This window comes from Delphinapterus leucas, chromosome 1, assembly GCF_059928025.1.
Source record: "Delphinapterus leucas isolate spDelLeu-1000000601 "Yukka" chromosome 1, BTC_Dleu_Yukka2, whole genome shotgun sequence".
NCBI lineage: Eukaryota > Metazoa > Chordata > Mammalia > Artiodactyla > Monodontidae > Delphinapterus > Delphinapterus leucas.
The window spans coordinates 183,307,566-183,332,463 of NC_143129.1; the positions used below are offsets into that span (position 1 = coordinate 183,307,566).

At 62.6% G+C, this 24,898-nt stretch overlaps 1 protein-coding gene across 1 annotated transcript; it reads right to left on the minus strand.

Moving 5' to 3' along the window:
* Positions 1–271: 271 nt before the first annotated feature.
* Positions 272–24,776, minus strand: TMEM201 (transmembrane protein 201). The gene is made up of 11 exons (XM_022598559.3): positions 24,607–24,776; positions 17,623–17,743; positions 16,771–16,965; positions 15,368–15,544; positions 13,867–14,219; positions 13,183–13,386; positions 7,597–7,829; positions 5,426–5,497; positions 4,449–4,748; positions 3,491–3,628; positions 272–2,343 (listed from the first exon to the last, which is right to left on the minus strand). The coding sequence occupies exons 1-11, from the start codon at positions 24,717–24,719 to the stop codon at positions 2,246–2,248; spliced, it is 2,004 nt and encodes a 667-aa protein (XP_022454267.1). The 5' UTR covers positions 24,720–24,776; the 3' UTR covers positions 272–2,245.
* Positions 24,777–24,898: the final 122 nt, after the last annotated feature.

A 24,898-nucleotide genomic window follows, 5' to 3' on the forward strand; every position in this document is an offset into this window, starting at 1 on the left:
TAAGCCCCTGCTCACGCTGTTTGCCCAGAGCCTCCCGTCTCTGCTCAGGAGACTCCCGCCGCCCAGGCCAGTCCAGGCCGATAACGTCCTGTTCAAACCCTTCAGTCCTTCTGGGGACACTGCCACTCAGAACCCACCACCCCGGGCTCTGTATCCAAGAAACAAGCGAGTGAAATCACTTCCACGGCAGCCCGGGCTCCCCTGCCGCCGCCCCGGCCCCCAATCCAAGGCCTGGGCTGCCCAAAGAGAATAAAGACGAGACAGACTGAGGTATAGTTCAAAGGTTGGTATCTTTTTTGGTTTCCTTTTTTTTTTGCTTTTGTAAAGAAAAATAAGGTTGTGTTTTTTGTTTGAAAGAAAACGTAAGTCAGCCCCCTCCCCGCCCAGCCTCTCCCCTGCCCCTGGGGGGCGCTAGGACCACCAGCCCTGGGCAGGAGGGGCCAGGCTGGCCCAGGTGCGAGAGGAGGGGGCTGGGCACTCAGTCAGGGCTTCCTCAGAGCCAGAGAGGAAGGGTATTCGGGAATGGAATTTGGCTTGGTTAGGCAAACAGTAAAATTAAAAAACTCGACGGCCACGCCCACGGTACGAATGGAGGCCAAGAGGCACCACCTCCGAGTTGGAACCATCTCTGGCAGCTGGAGTCTGGGACGTGGCGTGGCCCCTGGACCCCAATTCCCCCCGTTCTGGGGTGAGGGGTAGGGCAGGAAACAGTAGCTCTCAGGAGTGGGGGGATGTCAGAGCAACCTCCTTCCCCACATGGTAAAAAAAAAATTACTAAAAAAGCACCCAAAGCTTAATAAAACTAAACCTCCCCGGCAGGGAGGACTGGGGGCATCCTGCTTCCCAGCAGAACGCCTTGCCTGGCAAAAATGTGTAGAAAAATAAAATTAAACTTTATCCCTGAATGACAGAGTGAAGACCCTTCCCCTGCCGTCATGAGCCTCCCCACAATGAGTCTCAGAATTCACAGAGGCTGCTGCTTCCTCCTGAAGTGGCACGAACGCGTGCACTGACACACGCACGAGTGTGCACGCACACACGCACACACATACACACACACACACAGCCCCACACCTGTGTCCAGGGCCCAGGGCAGCGGGACGGGGATTCTGACACCCACAGGCAGTCTCTCATTCCTCACGGCATCTTGAGGGTCCCTGTGCCAGACTGAGACCCATCCTTCCTCTTCTCGGGGGCAGGATGGGACCCCAGCACAAGGGCAGGTGTAGGGGGCAGACCTGCCGTATCGGTCGGAAGGGCAGTGGCAGGACCAAGGGGCGTGGGGTAGGAAGCAGGCTGGCCACAGTGGCCTGGAGACAGAGGTCGCGCTGAGCCCACCGCGACAGCAGAATGCTGAGGGTGGGCGTGAGGGTCCAGTCTCACCAGAGACCTGCAGGCTGAGGGGGTCAAACAAGGCCCCTGTGGACAGTGCATGAGGGAGGGGCCTGGAAACGGGGCGGGGCGGGCCCTGGGTAGTGCTCTCACGGCTGCAGGGCTGCTGCCAGGGAAGGTCACCAGAGGTAATAAAATGGGGACACAAGCAGGGAGAAGTGAGTCTGGGGGGTGGTGCTTACACTAGTCCAATTGGGCCCCTGAGACCCAGGAACTCTGAGGGGCCCTGGGCAGGAAACTCACCTGCCCGCCCAGGAGAGCCAGAGGGAAGGCATAGCCCACAGCCCACAGGAAGGGGCAGGACAACGTCAAAAGATGCTGGCCCTCAACGGGGCCTGCCAGGGGAGGTTTATCCTCCACCCGGCTGGAGACCTCCCCTCCCTCCTCCCCCAGGGAGCCTGAGGCGGCCCACGGGACAGAGGGGTACAGTACAAAGGTGTAATCATAGCCCGCGGCTGCGGGCTCAGGGCCACAGCTCCTGATCCCGTCACAGCAGTCGTGGCGTTCCCGCCAGGCAGGGCTGAATGGTGGGGAGGGACCCCAGGGTCATGCAGCCCCTCGGGGACCCCTGGCTTCAGGATCAGAGTGTCAGCACCAAACACACAACTGATGTCAGCCAAAGAGGTGGGCGGGGAGGGCTGGGACCCCCAAGACCATGCCCAGCCCCACAGTCTGTTAGGTGGGGAGAAGGCTTCCGGGACCAGGGCTCCCTCTGGCGAGGTCCAGGGCCCTGGAGAAAAGGGCGGAGGCGGCAGCCCCTCGAGGAGGGCTGAGGCCGGCAGTGGTGGAAGCGGCATGCACCTGGGTGCACCCTCCAAGATTCTCTGGGTGCTGGGAGGCTGCGGACCGCGGGTCAGCGCAGGCTCTGGTACAGGTAGGCCGAGGTGAAGAGGGCGTTGACAGTCAAGCTCACGGCCAGGAGGCCCCGGATCAGCGAGGGGGCTAAACGACCTTCCAGAGAGAAAACGAGAGACCTGTGAGCAATGTGGGGCTGAGGTCCCGCCCCCAGGGGAGGTGCTCCTGGGCTAAGGCCCCACCCCAGTTCTTTCCGGGCACCCAGAGGCCTCCCCATCTGAAAAGACCCGGGAACGTGGGGTCACTTGGTTAAATTCTGACTCCTTTTTTTTTTTTCGGCTGTGCCCCGCAGCTTGTGGGATGTTACTTCTCTGACGAGCTGTTGAACCTGGGCCCTCAGCAGTGAAAGCGGAGTGCTAACCACTGGACCACCGGGGAATTCCCAAGTCTTGACTCCTTGAAGATACTTCTCTTCCTGACCCTCTGCCACCAGGCAGGTACCGGGCTAGGGTGGCACACACCTGCACCTTGCCATGGGGTACACCAGCTTTACAGACAGGACAGGACGAGTACCCTGCCCAGGCCTCAAAGGCGATAAGCTGCTGACTGGGGTCCCCCACCCCAAGCTGATGCTGCTGGGTCACATCCCAGACCCCACCTGATTTGGGAGCAGCACCCATTTCCAGTCAGCTCAAAATGATCATTACAGGAAAATCCTGTCAACATACATGTCTCCCACACATCTGGAGGGGGGTACCAGGAGCTGACTGCTGGGCTTTACACTGAACTGGAATTTGACGTCACAGCCCGCCCCCATCCCGCAAGCAGAGGAGCCAGGATTTGAACCCAGGCAACTCAGTGCCCTGCGCAGCCTGCAGCCTCTGCACTGGCCCCCAGGGCGCACACGCTGACACCCTCCCGGGGAACTTTCTCCAAAGGTGAAAGTGTTCTGTATCTGTTCTGTCCAGTCAAGCAGCCACAGGCCACACGCGGCAGTGGAGCGCCTGCAATGTGGCTGGTGCAGCTAAGCAAGTAGATTTTTATTGTTATTACATTTTAACTGTTAGATGTAAAGAGCCACCTGTGGCCAGAGGCTCCTGTAAGAGCACAGATGCAGACCCTAATCTGAGTGGGGATGCTGTCACAGACAGGGTCCAGGGGGCCTCGGGTGGGCCATCTCCCCCTCTTCTGTCACCCAAGAGCCCTCGAGGGGCTGTTCTCAGACAGCTCTCAGGAGGTGGCTGCAGACCCGGAGACCCCGCGCTACCCTGCCCCCCTCCCGCACATCACACGGGGTGCAGACCTCGCCAGGTGGGGGCCTCCTCCGCGCACCCTCTGGTGGTGGTGTCCACCACACAGGAGGACGACCGGGACGAGTCGTCCTCTTTCTTGATGGAGCGGCTGCTGCACGTGCTTCCCCCCTCCGGCGCTGACTTCATGTCTGCAGGGAGAAGGGGCGTTTCAGTGGGAGCTCATGGCTCACCCCCAGGGACAGACGCGGGGCAGCTCCACCTCCAATCCCAGGATGGTCCTCAGACGCGGCCAGCCAGCCAGCCCTCCCGGTCCCAACTTGCTCGGCCCGCCCCAGGCAGTGGGCAGTGGGAGGCCAGGTCCTCATTCAGGTTCTGTCTGTGTAGCTGCCGTGAAGGGAGCTGGCTTTAGATCAGGAGCAACAAACTCAAACACCGCCAGGCGGTAGAAGACGACGGCCACAAGCGAGGCTGTGGAGGGGGCAGGTCAGTGGGGCAGGGAGTGGCAGAGGCTGGGGCGTGGGACCTCAGCCTGCCCTTCTACCTGTCTGGCCCAGCGTGGCCAGATCTTCTGATATAATACGAGACACAGGAAATCCACACATTCATGTGAAAGTTCTAGATTTTAAAGGTTGAGGCCTAATTTTAAAAATTCTAAAATGCTTTGCGGAAAAACTTCATTTGAGCAAAACAAAAACATCTGCAACCAGATGCAGCCTGATGCACTTTTGACCCATCCCAAGGAACAGAGGAGCCTCCAGGTCAATTGCAAAAGAAGAAAATAAAATCAGCCGAAAAAGGGCAACGTCCTGGAGGGTTCAAGGTCACCAGAAGCCAGGCCAGCCAGGCCAGGGACGTCTGGACTTGGGAGAGTGGCCACACAGTCAGATAAGAGCCAGGACAGGCCCCGTGTGACCTCTTGACGGTGTCCCCACCGCTGCACACTGACCAGAGGCCTCCCACGGCCCGCCGGGCTCTCCTGCCTCCGAGAGGGCGGTCAGAGGGCCGTACCCACGGTGTGCTTCGTGTCCCGCGCCGGCTGCCTCTGTGGGACGGGGGGCGGCTCGATGGTGAAGAGGCTGCCATTGCGGGGCGAGTGTTCGTCGGAGCTGCTGGGGGTGTTAGGGGCCTCCCCAGGGGGCGACGGGAACAGCAGGAGCTTCTGCCCCTTCAGGTTGAGCCGGGCAGGGCTGATGAGGGGCCTGCGGTGGCGCAGAGAGCCAGAGCTGGAGGCCACTGAGCCAGCCACGGAGGGCGCTGGGGAAGGGACGGGGGAGGAGGGGCAGCTCCCCGACAGCAGAGAGAAGTAATCTGGAGGGTGGGAGGATGACAGAAACAAAGATGACAATATCGTGTCAATGTCTGCTCTAGTTATAGGACCGGCTGTGGTCCTGGGGCTCTTTCCTGTATTGACCCAGGGAGAAAGGCGAGGCTGGGCCTAGACTGGGGGGCAGAGGGGAGCCCTGCTGAGAACTGAGGTAGGAGGGGCCTGCACCCCACCAGGCACCCGAGAGAGGGGAGAGGATCCCGGAGCCTCAGCCATGCCCCCTCTGCCCCCTTCCCCCTGACTTCTATCCAAAGCCCCTGGTTCCTCCCTCAGCTGACAGCAAGGCCCGGGGAGAAACCAACCCTGGAGACCTGAGGTCAGCGACCCTGAACCCCGCTGACGCCGGCACCCCAAGTGCCGCCTCCATCCGTCACCACTGTAAGGACGACAGCATCGTAGCTGATCCTAGAAACTCTCACGCCCATTTTCCAGAAGAGGAGACTGAGGCACAGGGCGTGAAGCACTTGCCCAGGGCTGCACAGCTGGGAGGCACAGGGTTGGGGTTTAAACGTGACCCCCTCTGGGGGCCCGTCTGACCCCAAAGCTCACGCTCAATGCGGCTGCTGTCCCGCCCTGCACACGCTCTGGAAACGCCGGCCCACGCGCTGCCCTGCCTCAGGCGGCTTCCCGGTCACTCCTCTTGGCGTTCTGTCCTCCTCACCTGAAACCGGAACCTCTCTGGATCGGGACACCTGAGACGGTGGGCGGCTCCCACTGAACAGATACCCTGAGTCTGGAGAGGAAAGAGAAAGGCAACACAGGTCCCTGCGGAGACAGGGCCTGGGCTCCAGCCCCCTCCCCCCCTCACACAGCTGCTCTGCCAAGACCATCACCCGTGTGGAGCTTTCACGAGGACACGTTCCCCCCTCGCGGATGAGGAGGCCGAAACCCACAGCAGGCCGCACGGGACGTCGCGTCCCGGTACCTGACCTGCGCCTTCTTTGCTTCAGCCGTTTGGAGCCCTGCCCTGCTCCACTAACCCGTCGCCTGACCACCTGCGCTGGGCCTTGGTGCGCAGAGCCCGCTGCCCCTTCCTCAGCCAAGTGCACCCCAAGGGCAGGGGCTCCATCTCATGAGCCCCTTGGTCCCCCAAGTGCCCTGCTGACAGCCGAGCGTGGAAAGAGCCGGCGGCCTCCACGTGCCCGCGTGGGGGCTGCTGCCCCACTGCCCGAAGGGCTCTGAGGGGTCCGTCGGCCACAGAGCCCCGCCTGCCCCTTCCACCCACCGGTCCGGGGACACAGACCCAGGTCAACCCCCAAGTGACTGTGTGAGGATGGCCACGTGGCCCAAGCACAGCCGGAGTCCTTTCAAGAACTGGGGAGGGGCCTTCCTGCTGGGGCTGAGCTGCAGGGACGCAGGGGTGAGGCCTGCAGCGAGAGGTGCAGAGGCAAGTAGAGCAGAGAGACAGACGGGAAGATGGACCCTGGTACTGTGCCCGTGCCCCGGACCACCAGGGCCTCCTGACACCTGAGCCAAGGACCCGCGCCAGCAATGGAGACTCCGGAATCCCACCCTGAGACCAGCCTGTGTTCCACAGAACTGCTCTGCCACCCTCGGGGCAGGGGGCCTCCTGAGCCCTTGCCTCGGGCCTCCCAGGGCAACCGGGAGGCTGCCTGTTGACACAGAGAACACTCTTCTGGGGAAGGGCCCAGCTTCCGGGCCCTCCAGGTCCCTGGGTCCAGGGCATTCCATGTCCACTCTGCTCCCCTCCCCCCGGCTCCAGCTGCTGTTCATGGAGGGCCCGCAGAGGCCCTGTCCGTCAGCCCCAGGGCCTGAGCTGGGACTTGCCGGCCACGGGCTCAGGAACTCTGCTGAACAGCCATTTCCAGAGGAGGGCAGGCGGCAGCCACCCTCCGCCAGCATCACGGCTCACATTCGGTGACACAGAAGTCCCTGGAGTCCAGGTCTCCGTACCCCTCAGGGCTCTCACCCCTTCAATCCCAGCCTGAAGGCCTCAAACACTACCCACCGCTCAGCTCACGAGCTGTGTCCAGCGAGCCGTGTCTCCTGCACTGTGGCCCACCCTCTACCTACGAGGACGCTGGACTGCACACAGCAGACGCTGGGCGAGTCCCGGAGGGAAACAGGTCCAGAGGGGTGTCGGACTGGAGGGGGAGCCCCCTGCTTGGGGGAGCTGCTCAGGGGCTTAAGAGAGACACTGCACGTCAGCAAGCCCGGCTTAACCAAGATGCCGCCCACCTTCCTAGAGGCTGGATCCTGCCGCACAGCCCCGCACCCCAGGCCGCACCCCGAGGGTGAAGCAAACCCCGTGGGCACCGGGTGGCTTCCCAAGGTGAGGAGGGTCGTCACGGAAGACCCTGCTGGGGAAGGGGAGGGATGAGACAAAGCCTCCGGTGACAGGGACCAGGTGCTGGTCACTCCGGGGCTCCATAAATGTAGCAGACCTGAACCGAATCCCGGCCCTGTGGACCACACAGAAAGGCCGGGGGCAAAATTCCCAGCCCCTAGTGTCTCAAAACAACGGCAGTTAATAATAACGGTGAGAACGGTGATAAAAGACAAAACCCCACGGGAGGGGACATGGACCCACCGGATGCCTAAGCACTTTAAATACACCACCCGGTTTAACCCTCACGACCACCCACAGAGTGGGTTCCACCACGGGCCTCAATTTTTTTTGAGGGCAACTGAGGCTCAGCATGGTTAAGCCCCTTGGCTAAGGCAGCCAGTGAGTGGACACAGCAGGGTCTGAACCCAGCTCCGCCCGTCTCTACAGCAGAAGCACCACCACCCACCTCGGGCTCAGCCAGAGTCCCCGAGCCCGGCTGCCCCCAGCCCCGCGCTGCCCACCACGGCCCAAGCGCCACTTACCTGCTCGCGTCAGAGAGGGGATGGTTCCCAGTGAGAGGGCCCGGCTGAGGCGGCCGGGCAGCGAGGAGGGCGAGGCCCGGCGGGGAGACCGAAACAGCTGCTGGTTGGCAAGTGGCAGGAAGCCGGGCGGGGCGGGGATGAACAGAGCCGGCGAGGGGCCTGCGACGCTTCGGCAGGGGACGGCCAGGCTGGGGCCGGCGGGGAAGAGGCCGGCAGAGTCTCCCGGGAAGTACCTGCGAGAGAGAGCCCAGCGGGCATGGGAGAGGGGACTGGGTCAGCCCCGGGGGCCCCCGGAGCGGCCTCCGCACGGCGGGCCCCCTCCCCTCCCACGGTGCAAGGTGGGGCACGAGTCGGGGTCCCAGAGGAGGCGTGTGTTAGTTGCAGCAGAAAAGCAGTCCGACCACATTCACGCCATTAGGAGCGGGTGGCTGGGAGGTGCCAGCGTGACCCACCCCTCCCGGCATGCCCCCTCCGATCCCCCTCAGCCTCACAGCAAACTAGGTCCACTACGAGTCTCGGTATTAAAGTGACACTGTCGCCCTCGCCAGCCTCACGCCAACCCTTCACCTCGAAGCAAAAAACGCCCAGCCCCGCGCTGGCCGCTCAACTGGGCCGACGGCCTTGGGCTCCTCCGCGCCGCTACCCGCTTGGTGCCCAGAGCCTCCCAGCAGCGGCCGAGCTCGGGGAGCCCCTGCTCCCCAGGGCCCGACCCTGGGAGTCCTGCCGCTGCCCTCTGGTCTCAGACACTCCTCGAAAGCCCCTGGAAGAGCGGGGCGGAAGGCAGCCAAGCTTGGGAATCTCTGGGAAGAGGCTCTGGCCGGACACCAACTTGAACTTAGAAAGACCCGTAACGATCGCAAGGCTGCCCGAAAGACGGAAGGTGACAGTGTCTCTTTAACTCGAGAACGGTACAGATCACACAACAGGACCCGGTGGCCCCAAGCCAGAATGTCAACCATGCTTCTGATTAAGGCAACCGATTACAGAGGGGGAGGGACAGAGACAGTTAATACATGATTAGTCCGCCGTCTGGACGGAGCTGCAGGAGGTCCAGCCTTACCTCGGTCCCCAAGGGACAACTGAGCCCATGGATAAGGTGCCGATGGACGGGCAGGTGGGCTCAGTCCCTGCAGCAGAGCCGGGGGGCTGCCTAAGGTACCCACCCCGTGCCCACCACGACCTTGAGCTCGGGGCACCGCTGGCCAATATCTCCACGCCACTGATTTCCCTATTTCTCATCCCTGCCCCTCTCTTTAAACAAGTTTTATGAGGAAAGTGTGGGGTCAGCTGATGCCCTCCTGGAGAATCGCGTGGCCTCCTTAAAGCCTTCCAAAGCACCAGGAAGCCACCTGGACTTCAGAACCAAGGCCGGGGCCCAGTGGCTGGGGGACACGGGGAAATCAAGCAAATCTACGGCGGAGTCTGGGCAACCTGGCTGGCCCCAGGCTGGACACGCCTGCATTCCACCCGCTGACCCATCCTGCCTAAGCCTGTCTGACCCCTACACCTCCTTTCCCCCAAAACGCCTGCGGAAGGTTCTGCCTCTAAATACAAGATACGATTTTGTGCTGTCATTTTAGAATGACATACCGTTTGGCAGGACAGACGACCTTGAGGAGTGGCCTGCAAGGTTGGGGGACACTCGGCACGACAGTGAAGGGCGGTGAAGGTGCGCTGGGACCTTTGGCCAACTCGCTCCAATCACGCACGAAGCCCCGCCCCCTGCTGGGGCCTGCACCTCCCAGAGGACCCCGTCCGCCCTGTGCAGAAGCAGCCTGATGAGGGCGGGGCAGGTGGGCCACGGGGGCGGGCACGCCCGGGCCCTTCCAGCGGGTGGCAGCGCGACTCTGCCTGCGCTGGGCTTCCTGTGCCGCCCCACCGGGCAGCCCACAGGCCAGGCCAGGCCGCGAGTCGGCCGAGGGCCACCTGCAGTAATCGGCAAGTAAGAGGAGAGGGTCCAAGTCGGGCTGCAGGTTTCAGAGGTGGCCAGCTGGGCCCAGGAGAAGCTGGGTCTTGTCAGCCCTTTCCTACGCTTCCCAGATCCTGCTCACACCTGGGGCTGCCCCAGAGCTTATAACCTGAGTCTCTCAACCACCCGGTACAGGTGCTTTCCCAATCTCTGATGCTACTAAAAATGGTGGCACCGAGGGGGAGACGGTTCTGTGGTCTGACCCTCTCACTGGGACATGCAGTGGCATCACCCAACTAGCAGATCCTTGTGAAGCGCCAAGCGTGAGCCCTTGTCCTGGTTCCGCAGAAGACAGGCCCCAGGAGGCCCCTGTCAAAGGAGCCCCATCTCCGCCAGGCTCCCGAGCGCTGCACAGGGACCGACACTTCCTCTGGCGAGGCCCGCCCAGACCGCCTGTGCCTTCAAATCCCATCTCAGTGAGGCCCCGGCCCGGATCCAACTCTGTGTGTCCGCCGGGACACAGGGGCTCCAGCGAGGGGGCGGGCGGCTGGCTGCACTGCCTCCCATCTGACACTGAGGGGGACCTTTGATTTTCCAAGCCAATCCCAGGCCAAGCCGGGAACAACAGGAGAGAGGACTGCATTTTAAGCAGCAGTTTATGGAGACGAGGAGAAGCACGAGCCAGCAGGGCGCCCGAGGATGGTGGGCCCTGAGCCGCTTGGTGCCCACGCTGCCAGCTCCCAAACCTGGCTCTGGTGGGCACCCCCGTCCCCCGAAGCCCCCGCCCCCGGCACAGGAGCCTCTGAAGGAACGTGAAAGAAAAAAACCAGAAAAGACGTGGTGCCTGACGCCCACCGGTCAAAGCAGGGCCCCGGAGGCATTTATTGAAAATACAGCATCAAAAACACTACATCTATGGCCGGGAGTTGCGGTTACAGTAATTGGAGGATCACTAGACAATCATCCACGTCTGCACAAGAGAGGACGGGACACTCGGTGACAGCTGCAGGCAGAAGGGACACGGGCCCCTCCCGGCGGGCTCCTGGGCAAGCGTTACGAGTGAGCCTGCTCGGCCTGGGGCGGGGACCCCAGAGCTGGAGGGAGAAGACGGCCCCTTGATCCCAGATGGTCTGACTGTCGTCCCCAGCGGAGGGGAGAGAGGCCCCAAGCAGGGCCGACACGTTCCCAGGTAATAAGCCACGATCCCAGTGGTGCCCGCACTTCCTCAGCTGTCGCCAGTAATGTCGGAAGGTGCTGGAATATGCTCTATGTAATGAAACTTTAAGGGACAGGTGGGTGATTTTAAAACATCACACCAAACACTAAAGAGGCCGGGAAGCCTTCCTCGATGAGCTCCATCTCAGTGACATGAAGGTGTCTTTCCGTCCCCACTAGAGGGCAGGAGTGACATCTGCTCAGCAGGCTCCTGGCCAGCAAGAGAGCTGGTTAGGGTTGTTATAAATAATTTAACTTAAATACACACGTACACACAGATGTCCTGCTTCTACTCAACACCAAGAAAAACAGTAATTAGCATCGCGCTGCCAGCTTCCTTGAGAACAGGAGATTCCAGAGGGCAGGGCACGCACAGCCAACAGACACTGGCTCCCCGCCTGGCGCCCGCCGCGCCTTCTCCCCGAGGCTGGCCGCCGGGCCGAGGGACGGCCAGCCCACTCCCCCTCTGCCTCGTCAGCGCCCTTGCATCTCACGCTCCACCCAGGCGCTCCCCACCCGGGCGCCGAGGGGTGAGTGGCGAGGGGTGGCTGCCTCGGAGCCCGAGAACCCGAGGACGGAGGGGCCTGGGCACGACTCCTGTTCCCCGGGGGCTCTGCGAGGGGCCTGAGCCGGGCACACTCCACCTGCCCCTCAGGCTCAGCCAGCTGGCCGCCCTTTCCTGAGTGTGACCCGCACACGCGTGTGATCCGCTCTTGCCTTCCCTGGGCTCCCATGTGTACAGCGGAGGGGTTGGCGCACTTGGGGCCACACCTGGAGGGGGCTCGTGCCTGCAGCGAGGAGTTGCAGGACCCAGGGCCCTGGAGGGGCGCACGGCCTTGGTCCAGCCTCCTGCCACGGCCCTGGGAGGGCAGCCCCCAGGCTGGGAACTGCCTCAAAACGTGGACGGCACGTCAGCCTCCAGAGCACATCCACGCCAAGGTCAGCACTCAGGGGCCCTGGAGAGGGGTCCAGCTCTCCACCCACAGGCAGTAAGCAGGCTGGCACAGCAGGGCCTGGCCCAGGGAGAGCGAGGCTGAAGCCCTGTGGGGTCTGTGGCTGCCCTACAGGGAAGTGGGAAGCAGGAGCTGTGGTGCCCTCCCTGAGGGGCTCTAGGGGCCAGGAGGAGGGCAGTGACAGGCCAGAGAGGGACAAGGTGACAATGACCTGCTGTCATGGGCCTGCGTGTCCCTTGGGCTCCTTACTCCATGCTAACCTTGGGCAGCTGGAACACTTCCCAGGCATCATACTGGAGGAAGGGGGTGAGAGGAGGAAACTGGGGACACCCCTGGTATGGGGGGAAGGGAACAGGGCCAACGAGAGCAGTTCAGGCCCTGCGCTGCCTGCCAATCAGGGCCGCCTCGGCCCAGGAAGCCTGAACCCCAGTCCCTGCAGGGAATGAGTGGAGGGCTTGGCCATAAAGGTTAGGGTCCTGCCTTTCGAGGGCAGAACCCAGGGGCTTCCCAGGAGAGTGGGCAGAGTGTGTGTGCCCAGGTTCTGCCTATCTGGCTCACAGTGGTGCCCAAAAGATAGAGAAGTAAAGGAGAGAGTATTTGGAGCTTAGACCTTCCCCCAGCCTGGGCCAATTCTCACCACGGCCTGGCTGTTAAGATACCTGCTGACCACAGGAGAGGCAGGATTTCCTCCTGTCCACCTTGAGAAAGGCCTCGCCCCACACACTCATGGTCAAGGCCTGTCTGGGCCTAAGAACTGCACTCTCCATTCCTGGGGAAGGAGGCTGAGGGATAACAGGGTCTCAGAGCAGGGAACCCAGGGGGCAGCCCTGTCTCCTCCTGGTTTCACCAGCTCCACGGGGCTTACAGGGCAACGGGCAGGACCAAAGGGACAGACCAGAGAAGCGACGGTGGGACGAGGTAGGCGACTCTGCTCTGGCCCCGGCTCAGCAGCACCTGCCCATGCCAAGCAGCCCGAGTGGTCAGGCCATGCGGCCAGGGCCCAGCCTGCAGCCACCATCACCAACCCATGTCAGGGGGCCCAGAGGTGGGGCAAGGTGAGAGGAGAAGCAGGCAGCAGGCCTGCAACCCTCTTCCCGTGGTGTCAGAGCCAGGAAAAGGGCCGTGGCCAGTGTGGGGTGCCTGGAGCTGAAAGCAGGAAGCCACGGGTCAGAGGCAGGCAGCATGGGCGCTGCCCGTGTTCCAGGCTCAGGACGGTGAGGGGGTCTTTGGCCAGAGAGGTGGAGGCAGTGAGCAGCTAGGGAGCACTCGGTGGGCTGGGGGCCTGGGCTGGGGAATGGCTTGGTGGAGCCAGAAAGGAAAGGGGGCAGGCCTGACTCCTCAGGGAAGTGGAGGGGCTGGGCCAGGACCGGGGGCCCTAGGCTGGGCGGGGCCGGAAGTGAGGCAGGTAAGAAAGATGCAAGACAGAGGGGCACTGTCTGCGCTGCGGGCAAAGCCCTGGGCCTGTCCGTCCGTCTGTCCTCCCCCCGCAGTCACTGCTGCTTCTCTGACCTTCGGGGCCGGAACCTCCGTGGGCCCGTCGCCTTCCTCGTGGCCACGGCTGCTGTGAAGCCCACCAGGCAGCACAGGGACGTGGTGCTGAACTTGAGCGTGTCCAGCCAGCTGGGCGAGGCAGCCTGCAGGTACTGCTCAGCCAGGTGCAGCGCCAGCAGCAGGGCCCACAGGCCAGTGGAGAAGGCGTCGATCCTCCGGAGCCTGCGGGGAGAGCGGGAGTGAGGGCCCAGCGAGGCGGGATAAGGTGACCCCTCCCACTCTGCCACCTTCATCCACCCCCAGCCCTGCTCAGAGGACAGAACCCAGGGCCATGAGGAGAGCGTGGGCCTCTGAATGCCGCTTCCAACAGTTACAGGCCGCGTGACTCTGAGTCAGTGTTTCTCTGAGCCTCAGTGTTCTAGTCTGTACGATGGGGCTAAGAAACCTCCCTCAGAGTCACTGGGAGACGATGTGGACACCGTTCGGTACAGGGTCTGCAACCGCACGGGGAAGCAGAGCAAAGGCCCGAGGGCGCCCACTCGGCCCTCCACAGCCCGTGAGGCAGGTTATCCTCAGCCCTCTGCAGATGAGGGGCCTGAGGTGGGGCAGCGGGGCGCTGTGGCCCCAGTGGCCCCTCAGAGCCCGCCCCTCCAGCCTGGAGCTTTGCTCCCACCGTGCCCCGCCCGCCTGCCCCCCACGCACCTGAGGCGGCCGGCCAGCAGCATGGCCAGCAGGCAGGTGAGCAGGCCCAGCCCCACGACGCCCATCTGGTGGCTCTGCCCAAAGGCCCAGGCCTCGTGCAGCTTCTCCGCCGCATGCTTGGGCAGCAGGCCCAGCAGCTGCCGCCAGCCCTCGGTCCCAGGGGCTGTGCTGTTGCCAGGCGGGGCCGAGCCGTTGCTACCAGGTGGCAGGGCCGGGGGCAGGGGCGCCCCCGGGGCAAAAGGGTTGCTGGTGCCGTACAGCGCGGTGGTCAGCAGGAAGGCGCAGGCCAGGAAGGCGAGGGCTCGGAGCACGATGACCTGGAGCGGGGCCTTCACCACGGACGAGCAGAAGCTCTGAGGGAGGGAGGGAGGGAGAGACTGGTCGGCAAGAGGGACAGAGCCACCGACACCCATCCTGGTGCCCACTCTGTGCACGGGGGTCTGGCCGGGGCCCACCTGCCGAAGAACCCACCAGTTCCTGATGATCAGAGACGCCCTAAATTCTCACACCCTCTTGGCTTTGTTTCTGGTTCACCACTGGGTCCCATTACTCTGTCTCATTTCTGGGCCGTCACCCCACTGCGAGCTCCTGTGTGGGGAAGAGCCGTGCTGCCACATTCTCTACAGAAACCCTTTTGAAGTGATGGTGACCTCTTCTTTCAAGTATGTTTTTTTCAATCGTTTTCAAATTCTCATAAAAAATTCCTACTGCGGCTCTAACTGGAATTGTAATAAGTGTACAGATAACTCTGGCCAAAATTAAGTTTAAAAAAACAGCAGTAAGTTGTTCAGTCTGGAAACACGGTGCAGAGGAGGAAAGCAAGGGTCAGAGCATCCCACTGTGCAAGTGGGCGCGTGGCTGGCACGTGGCTGTGTGGTCGGGGGCCTGGCTGCAGACTGGAAACCACACACCAACCAGTCAGCTAGATGGCCACAACCAGAGGGCACCTCCGGGGACCCAGGGGGTGGGTGGGAGTTTCTCTGGGGAGGACGGATTTTACTTCTAAACCCACTTGCTACTTATATCACATTTTTTTAAGCCAGGACATTCCACCATCTGAGTATAGTGATAAAAATTAACGGTGGTTTTAGCCAGCCAGTCCTGGGCTCAAATCCTGGTGACACCACACACCAGGTACGTGGCCCTCTGCAAGTGACTTAACCTCCCCAAGTCTGGTTTCCATGGCGCCTTGGAGAGCACCCACCACGAAGGCGCTGGGAGGAACCCACACAGGTGTTGGCAGGTGCCCAGGCTCAGCAGGGCAGCTCAGAAACCCCTGTCACGCACGCAAATAACTAACATTCTCCTTAGGACCCCTGCTCCGCTCCGTGTCTGGGGACAGGTTGGGATGTGGCCCCACGGGACAGTTGTTGCCCCAGGGAAAAGGGCCTCAGCTCTACAGAGCTGCCCCCCAGTCACTGGCCCAGCCCTCTGGGAAGGGGTTTCCTGCACAGACCCAAGGGCTGGGATGCCTGGAGTGCCCCATGGACGCCCCTCCGACCTGCGCGTGGGTCTGGTCGGCCTCCCGGCGCCTGAACTGGTGGCTGAGCAGCAGGGCGCGCAGCTGGCGGTTCTGGTGCTTGATGTAGTGCTCGACGGCCGCCTGGCACGGCCGGCACAGCTTGTACATCTGCTCCAGGTGGTGCCGGTACACCTCGATCTCCTCGTCATATCTGCCCTGCAGAGGGAGACAGAGGCTCAGGGTCTCCAGGGGGCGACCGTGTGCGAGTCGTCCCCAATCTGCACCTGCTTCCCCCGCTGCCCAACAGGACAAACGGCTGGGAATAAGGGCCGCCCAGAGGCCGGGACACAGCAGGGCCCTCAGCTGACAGCAGACACTCCAGCCAATTCTGTCGCTCCGAAGGACGCACCTTGAGGCCAGAGTCTGGGACGTGGCCCCTGCTTCAGGCCCTGCTCCCGGACTCCAGAGCTCCAGGAAGGCAGGTGACCCACGGGGGAAGGTAGCTCTGGGCTGACACCACCTGGACGCGGGCAGATGGACAACTGAGAGGTGGGGCTGCCTCCGCCCTTAAGCCCAGTGGTCTAGAAGACACTGGAGAGCCCCTGGCCGGGCCAGGGCCCTAGCAGAAACCAAAGGGCCTTTACGTTTCAGGAACAGCCCAGGAGACTCGAGTCCCCTCCCACCCCTCCTCCCCCAAGAGATGCAGCAACACGCCCCTCCCTCCCTGCTTCCAGGGGAGGGCGGGAGGGTTATCAGTTTGATCTCTTGCTGGGACTGAATGTGCCAGAAGAGGTGCCCTGGCTGCCTCATCGCACATGCCTGCCCTTCTCTCTGCAGCCTCCCTGCCTCTCCCCTCCCAGCCCCAGCTCACCTCCATTTCCCTCTCTCCCCCACTCCCAGGCTGGGCCTTGGGAAAGTCAGTGTCTCTGGGCTTCAGCTGGGATTTTCTCCTGAGGTCACGGAACCCCCAGACTGGGTGAGGTGACATCAGCTAGATGACAAGGCTGCTGGGCTCCACGGTGGACCCGGGGGAGGCAAAGCCCTAACACCAAGCCTCTCGGCAGCACCTGTCTCCCCTCCTCTCCCACAAGCCGGGACATCGTCCACCAACTCCAGAGCAAACTGCCCGCCAGCCAGTGGCTAAGACTGACTCAGAGGGACACGGACAGGATGGTCCAACAGGGCCCCAAGCTGGAGCCCAAGGACCCTACCTCCCCCTACCCAGGGACAAAGCCCTCTGGGCTGGCAGGAGCTGGGCTTTCCACGATGCTCCCAGGCTTGGGGTCCCCACAGCAGTGACACGAGACAGAAAGAGCGAGAAGCGAGTGGCAGCTGAGATGGACTAGATCACACACGCGGAACACAGGGCCAGCACGGGGCTGGGGTGAGGAGGGGCCTCCCCTCCACTGCTCGAACCCCCAGCCCCTCCCACACCCGCTCACCTCGTCGCGCGGCGAGAAGGCGGCCAGTTGCTTGATCTTGGTGGTCTGGTGGTGACTGCACCGCCGGCACAGCAGCACCTGGCTGCTCACCCACTGCGGGGGCTGCATGGGGGCTCGGGGGCCTGGCGCACCGCTCACCACGTGGTTCAGGTGCTCCAGGTACTGGGCGGGGATCGGCTTGTTGTAGTCGCCGTTCTAGGGGGGGAGGAGGACTTGAGTCAGGGGGAACCCCTCCCTACGGGCAAGAGCCTCCCCACGGGTTCGGGGGCCGGACGGAGGGCCCGCGTGCCCACACTCCACGGAAGTGGATCGCTAACACTCCCTTGCTTTACGTGCAACGCAGAAGCTCTTCTTCCAAAAAAACTTCACGGGAACCCCCAACACAGGCGATACACTGAGGGTGCAGCCTGGATCCCGCCCCCTGCCCACACTCCCACCTGGTGTCCCTCCTCAGGACCCAACAGGGGCTGGCACAGGGGTTGGCAAACTCTGGCGATGGGCTGGCTGCCGACGTCTGTGAATAAAGCTTTCCTGGGCTTTATTCACAGCCACACGCGCTACACATGTCTGTGGAGGCTCTGCAGTGCCGAGCAGTCGCAAGAGACCATGTGGCCTGCAAAGCCTGAACTCCTCATTGCCCGGCCCACAGAGAACCTGCTGACCCCGGCCTGGTGCAAGGTAGAGATTGGGCTTCAGAGCCAGAAAGATCTGGGTCTGAACCCAAACCTGCCAGTTTCGGAGCTGGGACTTTGCACAAGTCACCCGAGCTGCCCAAGCCTGTCTGCTCCTCCTCGAAGGAGGGGCCCAGGGTCAGGGCCCAGGGCCCACAGGTCCTGGATGGGAGGGCCGTACCTCCTGGAAGCCGTTGTACTGTTCGCAGTGGGGGCAGTCCCAGCAGTTGCGGTTCCCATAGGGCACCACCGTGTCCTGGTTGCAGAACCAGCAGTTGACGACGGTGTGTGTCGGCTTCATCCTGTGGACGAGCAGAGTGGAATCAGCGGGAAGACCTCCGTACCCATGCGACAGGGGACCAGGGAGAGCATGTGGGAAGCGGGATGGGGACCCCAAGCTGGAGATGCAGGCAGGCGGAGGAGGACAGGACGCTGTGTGTCCAACGGCAGGACCTGGGCTTCTCCTTGGCCTCTGAGGCCAAGCCTCCCCCGAGCTGGAGATGCACCAAGAACCCAGGGCCAGCCAGGCCACGGGGCTGACAGGGACCAGGCTCTAGGACCACCCTCCATCCCCGCAAGGCCCGCAGACCTGGGCCTGTTCCCAGGATGCGGAAATGGTGCTCCCTGGGGAGTTTCCAGATGGAAGGCACCTCCTGGGCTTCACAGACGTCCCCAGGAGAGCGAGGGCCAAGGAGGCCAAGGGGTAGGGACTGCAGAAGGCTGCTCAGCCTGGGGCCACCCCTCCCCAGCAGGGGGACAGGACAGGCTGGCCACAGTGGCCCTTGCCGGCCACATGTGTGCTGACAGGTGGGGTGTGCAGGATAATCCCGGCCCAGACACCGACGGATCTGTGCTCTAGGGCCGTCCATCCATCTCCCTGGCTGTTGGGGGTGTGTGTGTCGAGGGGGTTGGGGAATGGACATGGCAACTACCAAGCAAACCCCTCTAGTCCCAAGAATCTAAAACAATGTGGGCAACAGGTGGCAGCTGCTTGAACCCTGGGGTCCTGGCCTTGCCACTCCTGTCTCCCTACTCACCCCCAGGGTCCACCTCCAGCTCTGGGGGTGCCACCTGGGCCTTCGCTGGGATGGGCAGCCATACCACACACGGACACCCCTACTGTCCACAGGACAGCACGGCCCCAACCTTCTGCGAGCCAGAGCGTCCGGCTCTGCCACCTTCTCCTCTCCCAGCCTCGGCCCACATCTGCAAAGTGGGAGCGATCACAGAACCAGGGCATCTGCGTGTTACAAGGACCCAATGACACAAGACACGTAAAGGTGCTTCGCAACGCAGGGAGCTGGCTGTGTCACTACCCTGTCCCCGGGATTGTCAGGGGCCTGGAAGAAAGGCTGGCTCCCCGGGGAACAGAGCTGCTGCTTCTGACACTGCTGATGCTTCCTGGCCTTGCCCTTGCACTGACCATGGGCAGGTTACTAGAGTTCTCCAAGCCTCAGTCTTCTCACCTGTCGACTGGGCACAAGACATGTCAAGTGTGGGAAGCGCTTACAGTGCCCAGCTAAATACCCAATAAATGACAGCTTACACGGGGAGGGCAGGGGAGGGGAGGAGAAAGCCCGGACAGAGACAAGGACATGAAACCAGACCTTGCAAGGAAGGGTCCCAGGGTCCACAGAGGGCACCTGCAGCTCCAGTTCAGGCCAAGGCCCTCAGAATGGACGACAAGGGACCGCACGTCTTCAGCATCACTGAACCAGAGGGCAAGGCCCAGAAACAGCAGCACTGGGCAGCGCGGCTCGTGGTCATGGTGTGGCCTTTGGGGAAAGTCATTTCTTTATCTGGCCAAGGGGGATAATGATAATCCCTGCCCACAAAAGGCTGCCGAGGGGATCGGATGGAAGGCACCTCCTGGGCTTCACAGAAGTCCCCAGGAGAGCAGCTGCCACCTGTCGCCCACATCGTTTTAGATTCTTGGGACTGGAGGGGTTTGCTTGGTAGTTGCCATGTCCATTCCCCAAATGAGAGAATTTAGGAAAGCACTGAGCTGGGCAGGTGATCAGCGGAGGCGTTTTGACAGCTTCACTGGACTTCAGGCAAAGAGCAGTGGAAGGAGGCGGCTAGCGGTATGGGAACCTGCTCTGCTGAGAAGCCGGCACTTGGCATTCCTGGGCAATTAAGCACTTGGCTTTCTCTTTGTTAATCTGTACCTGCTTTACAGGCTTCTCTGTTAGAGTGCACAGTGGTGTGTCCAAAGGGGTGACGAGGCAGGCCGGAAAACCTCTCCCCTCTGCCCCCAGGTCCTGCTGTCCTCGTGATGGGTCCCTCTGCCCCCTTCACCCCAGAAGCTCACCGCACCACACCCCGCCTCTGGAAAGAAGCCAGCAGAAGAGCTGGCAGCCCACGAATAAAGAGAGATGGGAAGGGAATAAAGACGACCGGTGGCAGGCGAGCAGGAACTGAAGCTTTGGTCCAGGGGGCCAGGCATGAAGCCCCTCCCGCCCAGGAAGTCATCATTTCTACCCTGAACCTCCAGCTCTGTTGCTAGGGAAGTGAGCCTGGCCTGGAAGGAGGTGGCAGGAAGGGGAGGCTGGGGATAAGTCCTGGTCCCTGGGCCAGCGGCTCTGGCTTGGTAATCCCTGCCCAGGGTTGGCGGGGTGAGGGTCCTCTCTCGCGGACAGAGCAGCTGCCTGCCACCTTGGCCAGATGGGGTCCCCGCGCCAGGAAGTCACCTCCCACAGCTCCCAAGGGGTGAGCCCTGAAAGCGCGTGCAGGCCTGTGAGCGGCAGACGGACCAGCAAAGCTACGGGGAGCTGGGTGTGAATGTCAGCTCCTCAAGCACCAGCGCCGCTGCCGCCTGCCGGAAGCGTCACGCGCCAGACACGTGGATGAAGTGACTCACATTCGCGGGCTGCACTTGACGGCTGACCTCACAGCTCGTACGTACTGTCCCCACAGCCACGGCGCAGGCCTGGCCTCTGGGCCTGCACCCACCTCTACCAGGCCTGACGCAGGAGCCCTTGGGTCAGCCTATTCTGCGCCCGCTTAGCCGGGGTTCCGCTGCTGCTCAGGGAAAAGCCCCTCCAGCCTGCTCCCCTCCTATCCCTCACCCGCTTCTCCCGCAAGCCAACAACCTCCATCCCCAGTGAGGCTCTGGGTCAAACCACTCTTCGTGGTGGACAAGATCTGAGGGGACAAGACAGAATGTCCCTGTGACACAGGCAGGAGCAAGTTAGGTGGGTCCAGGCCAGGCCACCTCAGGTGGAAGGTTGGGCCCCAGAGGGTGAGCGGCCGGGAGGGTCTGGAAGGTACTCACCCAGCTCCTGCTACCTGTGTACTGAGCTCTCTCAGGCTCTGCGGGGGTTGGAGGAGGCCTGAGGCAGCCAAGGGCAGGATGGGCCCCTGGTGGGGAGCCAGGGGCAGCTGCATGCTCTGGAACCATCCCTCCACAAGCCCCAAACCCACAATGGGGAAGAAAAGATGAACACAGGCTCCCAACAATGGTATCACCCCCTCAGCCCCACACACGGACAGTTAGTTACAACAGAGCTCGTGCCCTGGCATCCCGCCGTGCCCTACAGGTCTGGTGGGAGCGGGGGGTGTCAGTTCTAGCCCACCACTGGCCCACCTCTCTGAGGGCTGCAGCTCCAGGCCCTCGGTCCAGGACCCTGCCAGAGGGTGGGCACCTGCTGTGAGCCCAGCACTGTGCCACATGGAAGAGACACTGATGGGGATCAGTCCCTGTTGGGGGGCGGGGGGGTGTGCTCAGAATCTGGGGGAGGCCCAGGCGTCCACCAGTCTCCGCCAGGCCCTGAGAAGTTCCCCGAGAGGGTCTGGCACACAGCCTGTGACCCTGCGCACCACGTGCTGGCCTGGCGGGGTCTGGAAGATGGTCTCTGAGAGTCAGGCTGGTTCCCTTGGGGGGCCGAGAGGTCAGCCTCCAACAGGGCCCCGAGGGGATCCCAGGACAGACTCATAGGCGAGGGGTCCTTGTTGGACCCCACACGGCTCCTCACTTGCTCCTCTGTGCCCTGAGTGTTGTCCGATCCACCAGAGAGAATCCAAGGAGCAGCCTCCTGGGCAGTGGGACAGCGGCACAATGTGCAACTCAGTGCCACCAGGACCCAGCGGGCCTCCAGCCGCCCGTGCCAGCCTCAAGGCGAATCACACTTAGGCCCACAGCAGTCCAGCCAACGCCAAGACAGAAAGCCCGGATCCGCCCTCAGTGGACCACACCGGTCCCTCAGCACAGCGCTGGCTGGGCACACGCTGGCTTGCAGGGAGGCAGAGACAAGCGAGGCTCTCCACTCCTGACCCGGACACAAGGACGAGAACAACGACCTCACAGGGCAGCTGGTGACAGGTGCCATAGGAGAGAGCCAACAAGTGGTGCATTTGCCATCACCCTCAAGAACGGGTTTGCCGGCCAGCAAGGCAAATGAGCAGGTGGCCCTCAAACAGATGGACTGCGGGCAAGGGGGGCAGCACCCGGCATGCGTGCGGAGAGCAGGGTCCCCCCAGCCAGAGTGCGCAGCACCAGGAGAGCCTGGCAAGAGGTGAGCGGGAACCAGGGACCCTGGACGCCAGGCCGAGGCTTAACTCTTTTACCTGGGAGGCGGCATCCTCTCTGTTTCCAAACACCAGAAAGTGGACAATCCAATAACCACCTACGGGGGCCTCCAGAGGTCTTGAGTAGGGATGTGCTGGCAGGAGATGGATACGATGGCAAGCGGCAGAGCCTGGGGGTGGGAGTTTGGGTGGGGGAGGCACAGAAAGCCACCAAGACTGCCTGGGTACAGGGCACGCCAGCCTGGGGAAGTGTAATTGGGGCTTCCACCTGGCCTCCTATGGGTGCAGAGTGACAGCCAAGTTGCTCAGTGAGGACCCAGAGCACGAGGCTTGGTTAGGAGCTGAAGGGCCAGAGTGAGGCAGGGCTCTGCCGTTTAGCAACTTGGTGTCATAGGGCAGGAAGCCCAATCTCCCTGGGCCTCTGTTTCCTCATCTGTAGAATGGGGCCAACAGCAGCTCCTGCCCCACGCCAGGTCATAACACACAGTCCGGTCAAGAGGACTCCGCGGGTGGGAAGCCAGGGTTGGCCCTGCCGGAGGCTCTGGGGACCGCAGCCCTTCAGAGAAGCGGGCTCTTCCCCCTGCTCCCCGGCCGATCCTCCGTCCAGGTCCCTCCATCGCTGTGCTGAGCCCCCAAACACCCAGCCGGCCAAGTCCATTTCCAGAAACAACTCTCCTCACATGCCCTCCCCAGGGTCATTCGAAACCCACGCCATGGCCAAAGCCATTCCTCACTGTCACCGTTTCCCCCACAGAGGGAGAAGGGCTCAGCCTGGTCTTGCTTCTGAATTGTGACAGTGGCTAATTTATGACCCCCAGACAAAAGCCAGCGCTCTGGTAGAATCTCAGAGCCTCCTGGGAAAGGCCTGGTCCTTCTCAATCAAAAGGTCCCAATGCCACACCACGACTCTGGTGTCACGCCACACCGGTACCCTCCTGGCTCCCCTCGAAGCAGCTCACCCAACACTGCACCAAGGCCTCAGACTCCTGTCTCCGGGAGAGGGAAAGCTGTGGCTGGCAGCCCAGGTGGGGAGACGGGACCCCCAGGAACAGCCGCAGCACAAGACGGGAGCTTGAGGCACAGTGAGCAAACCCAGTGCGAATCTAGCCACACCAACACAAGTGAGAGCTGCAAAGCCTGGAGACAAGACCTGGCCCAGGCTCTGGTCCTTGGGCTGACATTCCCTGCCCCCGCTTAACTGGGAGGCAAACCGGGCTCTGGACACACCTCTGCTGTCGACACGCTCTGGGAATCTGAGCAACAGCAAGCGGCATGCACCTCTGCACCTCAGTTCCCTCGTGCATAAGATAACTGGTTTGAACCAGTTGGTCCGGAAAGCCCCTCCAGCTTCCAAATTTTGGGCAGAAGCTGGGACACGTAGAGCTGTGCGTTGTCAGGGACCCCTTGAGGCCACCCCCTCCTCAGCCTGCCAGTCTGGCTCATCCTGCAGACACAGCTGATGTTCCTCCTACCCCTTCCTCCCCCAGGAAGCCTGTGACTCAGTCACCCTCACTTCTTTTCCCTTTGGGTGAGAAGCAGTACACGGTGGTGGCTAAGGAAGAACAGACATGCCTTCCAGGTTCAAGTCCCAGCTCCCCCACTTGCTGCCGAGTGACCGTGGGCAAGTTCCTTCGCTTCTCCCACCTAAGAGCTGCGCTTCCACATCCCCTGCTGAAGCTACAAGCCCACCCATTCTGTCTCCAGAATGTTCTCACAACCCCACCTTTTTCCCCTATCCCCTGGGAAGGTGGATCAAGTGGGTTGACAGCGGGGCTGCCCCTGAGGTCCTCCTGAAGCAAGAGGCCATTAAGCTTTTATCCCTGACCATGGAGACCAGCTGTGCACAGTGGGGTCAGCATGATCTCGGAGCCAGGGTCGGGGGTGGGGAGCCGCCACTGAACCCGCTGGGCAGCCCAGCCCGGTTTAAACACCTCTGAAGTACGTCAGGCTTGCCTGCTCTTGGAGGCTGTGGAGCCCGGGGGTCAGGGATGCAGGCTCCAGGGTCAGGATACTTCAGCTCACACCCTGACTCGTCTAATTAATAACAATTTATGTAGCTCTTTTGTCCCTCAGCTTCTCTAGACAGAGCAGGGGTTGTGACTCTGAAATGGGCTTATGTGAGATTAGAACAACGCCCGAGACAGCGTATGCGCCTCAGAAACCACCGGCCGGTGTTCGCGCGACCCAACGTGCCCCTGAGGACCAGGGATCGGGGCTCAAGACGGAAAGGAGCAAGGCCCGACCCCCGCTCGACGCTCCCGCAGGGTTTGGGGGCCCTGCAGACCCTGCATCTGGGCCAGCGCAGATCTCGGCGGGGTAGGAAGTTCGTACGTCAAGCGCTGGCTGTCCCCGCCCGCCCCACATTCCTGGGGTCCCCCAACCCACTCCTCAGCCGCTTCCCGACTGGGGATCCCCAGCCCGGTTTTCCTTCCGGGGGCGCGGCGTGCACAGTGGGTCTCGGCGCGGGGACACACGGGCCGGGCCCCACCGCCGCGCCGCGGCCTCGCCGCGCTCACGGACAGCGAGGCGCGGGCGGCCCCGGAGCCGGCGGGCTTGGGAGGACAGCGGGCGGAGGCCGGGTGCGGGTGCAGGGGCGCGGGCGTGATACTAGCCGGCCGCGTGGGCCGCGCGCACTCACCTCCGTGCGATCCGGTAGAGCAGCACGCCGGCGGCGGCGCACGCCGTGACCCCCAGGCCGCCGGCCAGGCCGGCCGTTGGGTAGCGGGCCAGCAGCGCGCTCATTCCCTCCATGGCTCCTGGCGCGGGCGATGGGCTGTGGGCAGCGGCAGGCGGCAGGCGGCAGGCGGCAGGCGGTAGGCGGCGGCGGTGGCGCTGGCGGATGGGCCGAAGGCCGCGGGCGGGACGCGAAGCTGCGGCGCGCGCCTCCTCCCGCCGTGACCTTCGCCGCTTTGTAGCCGGCGCGGGCCCGC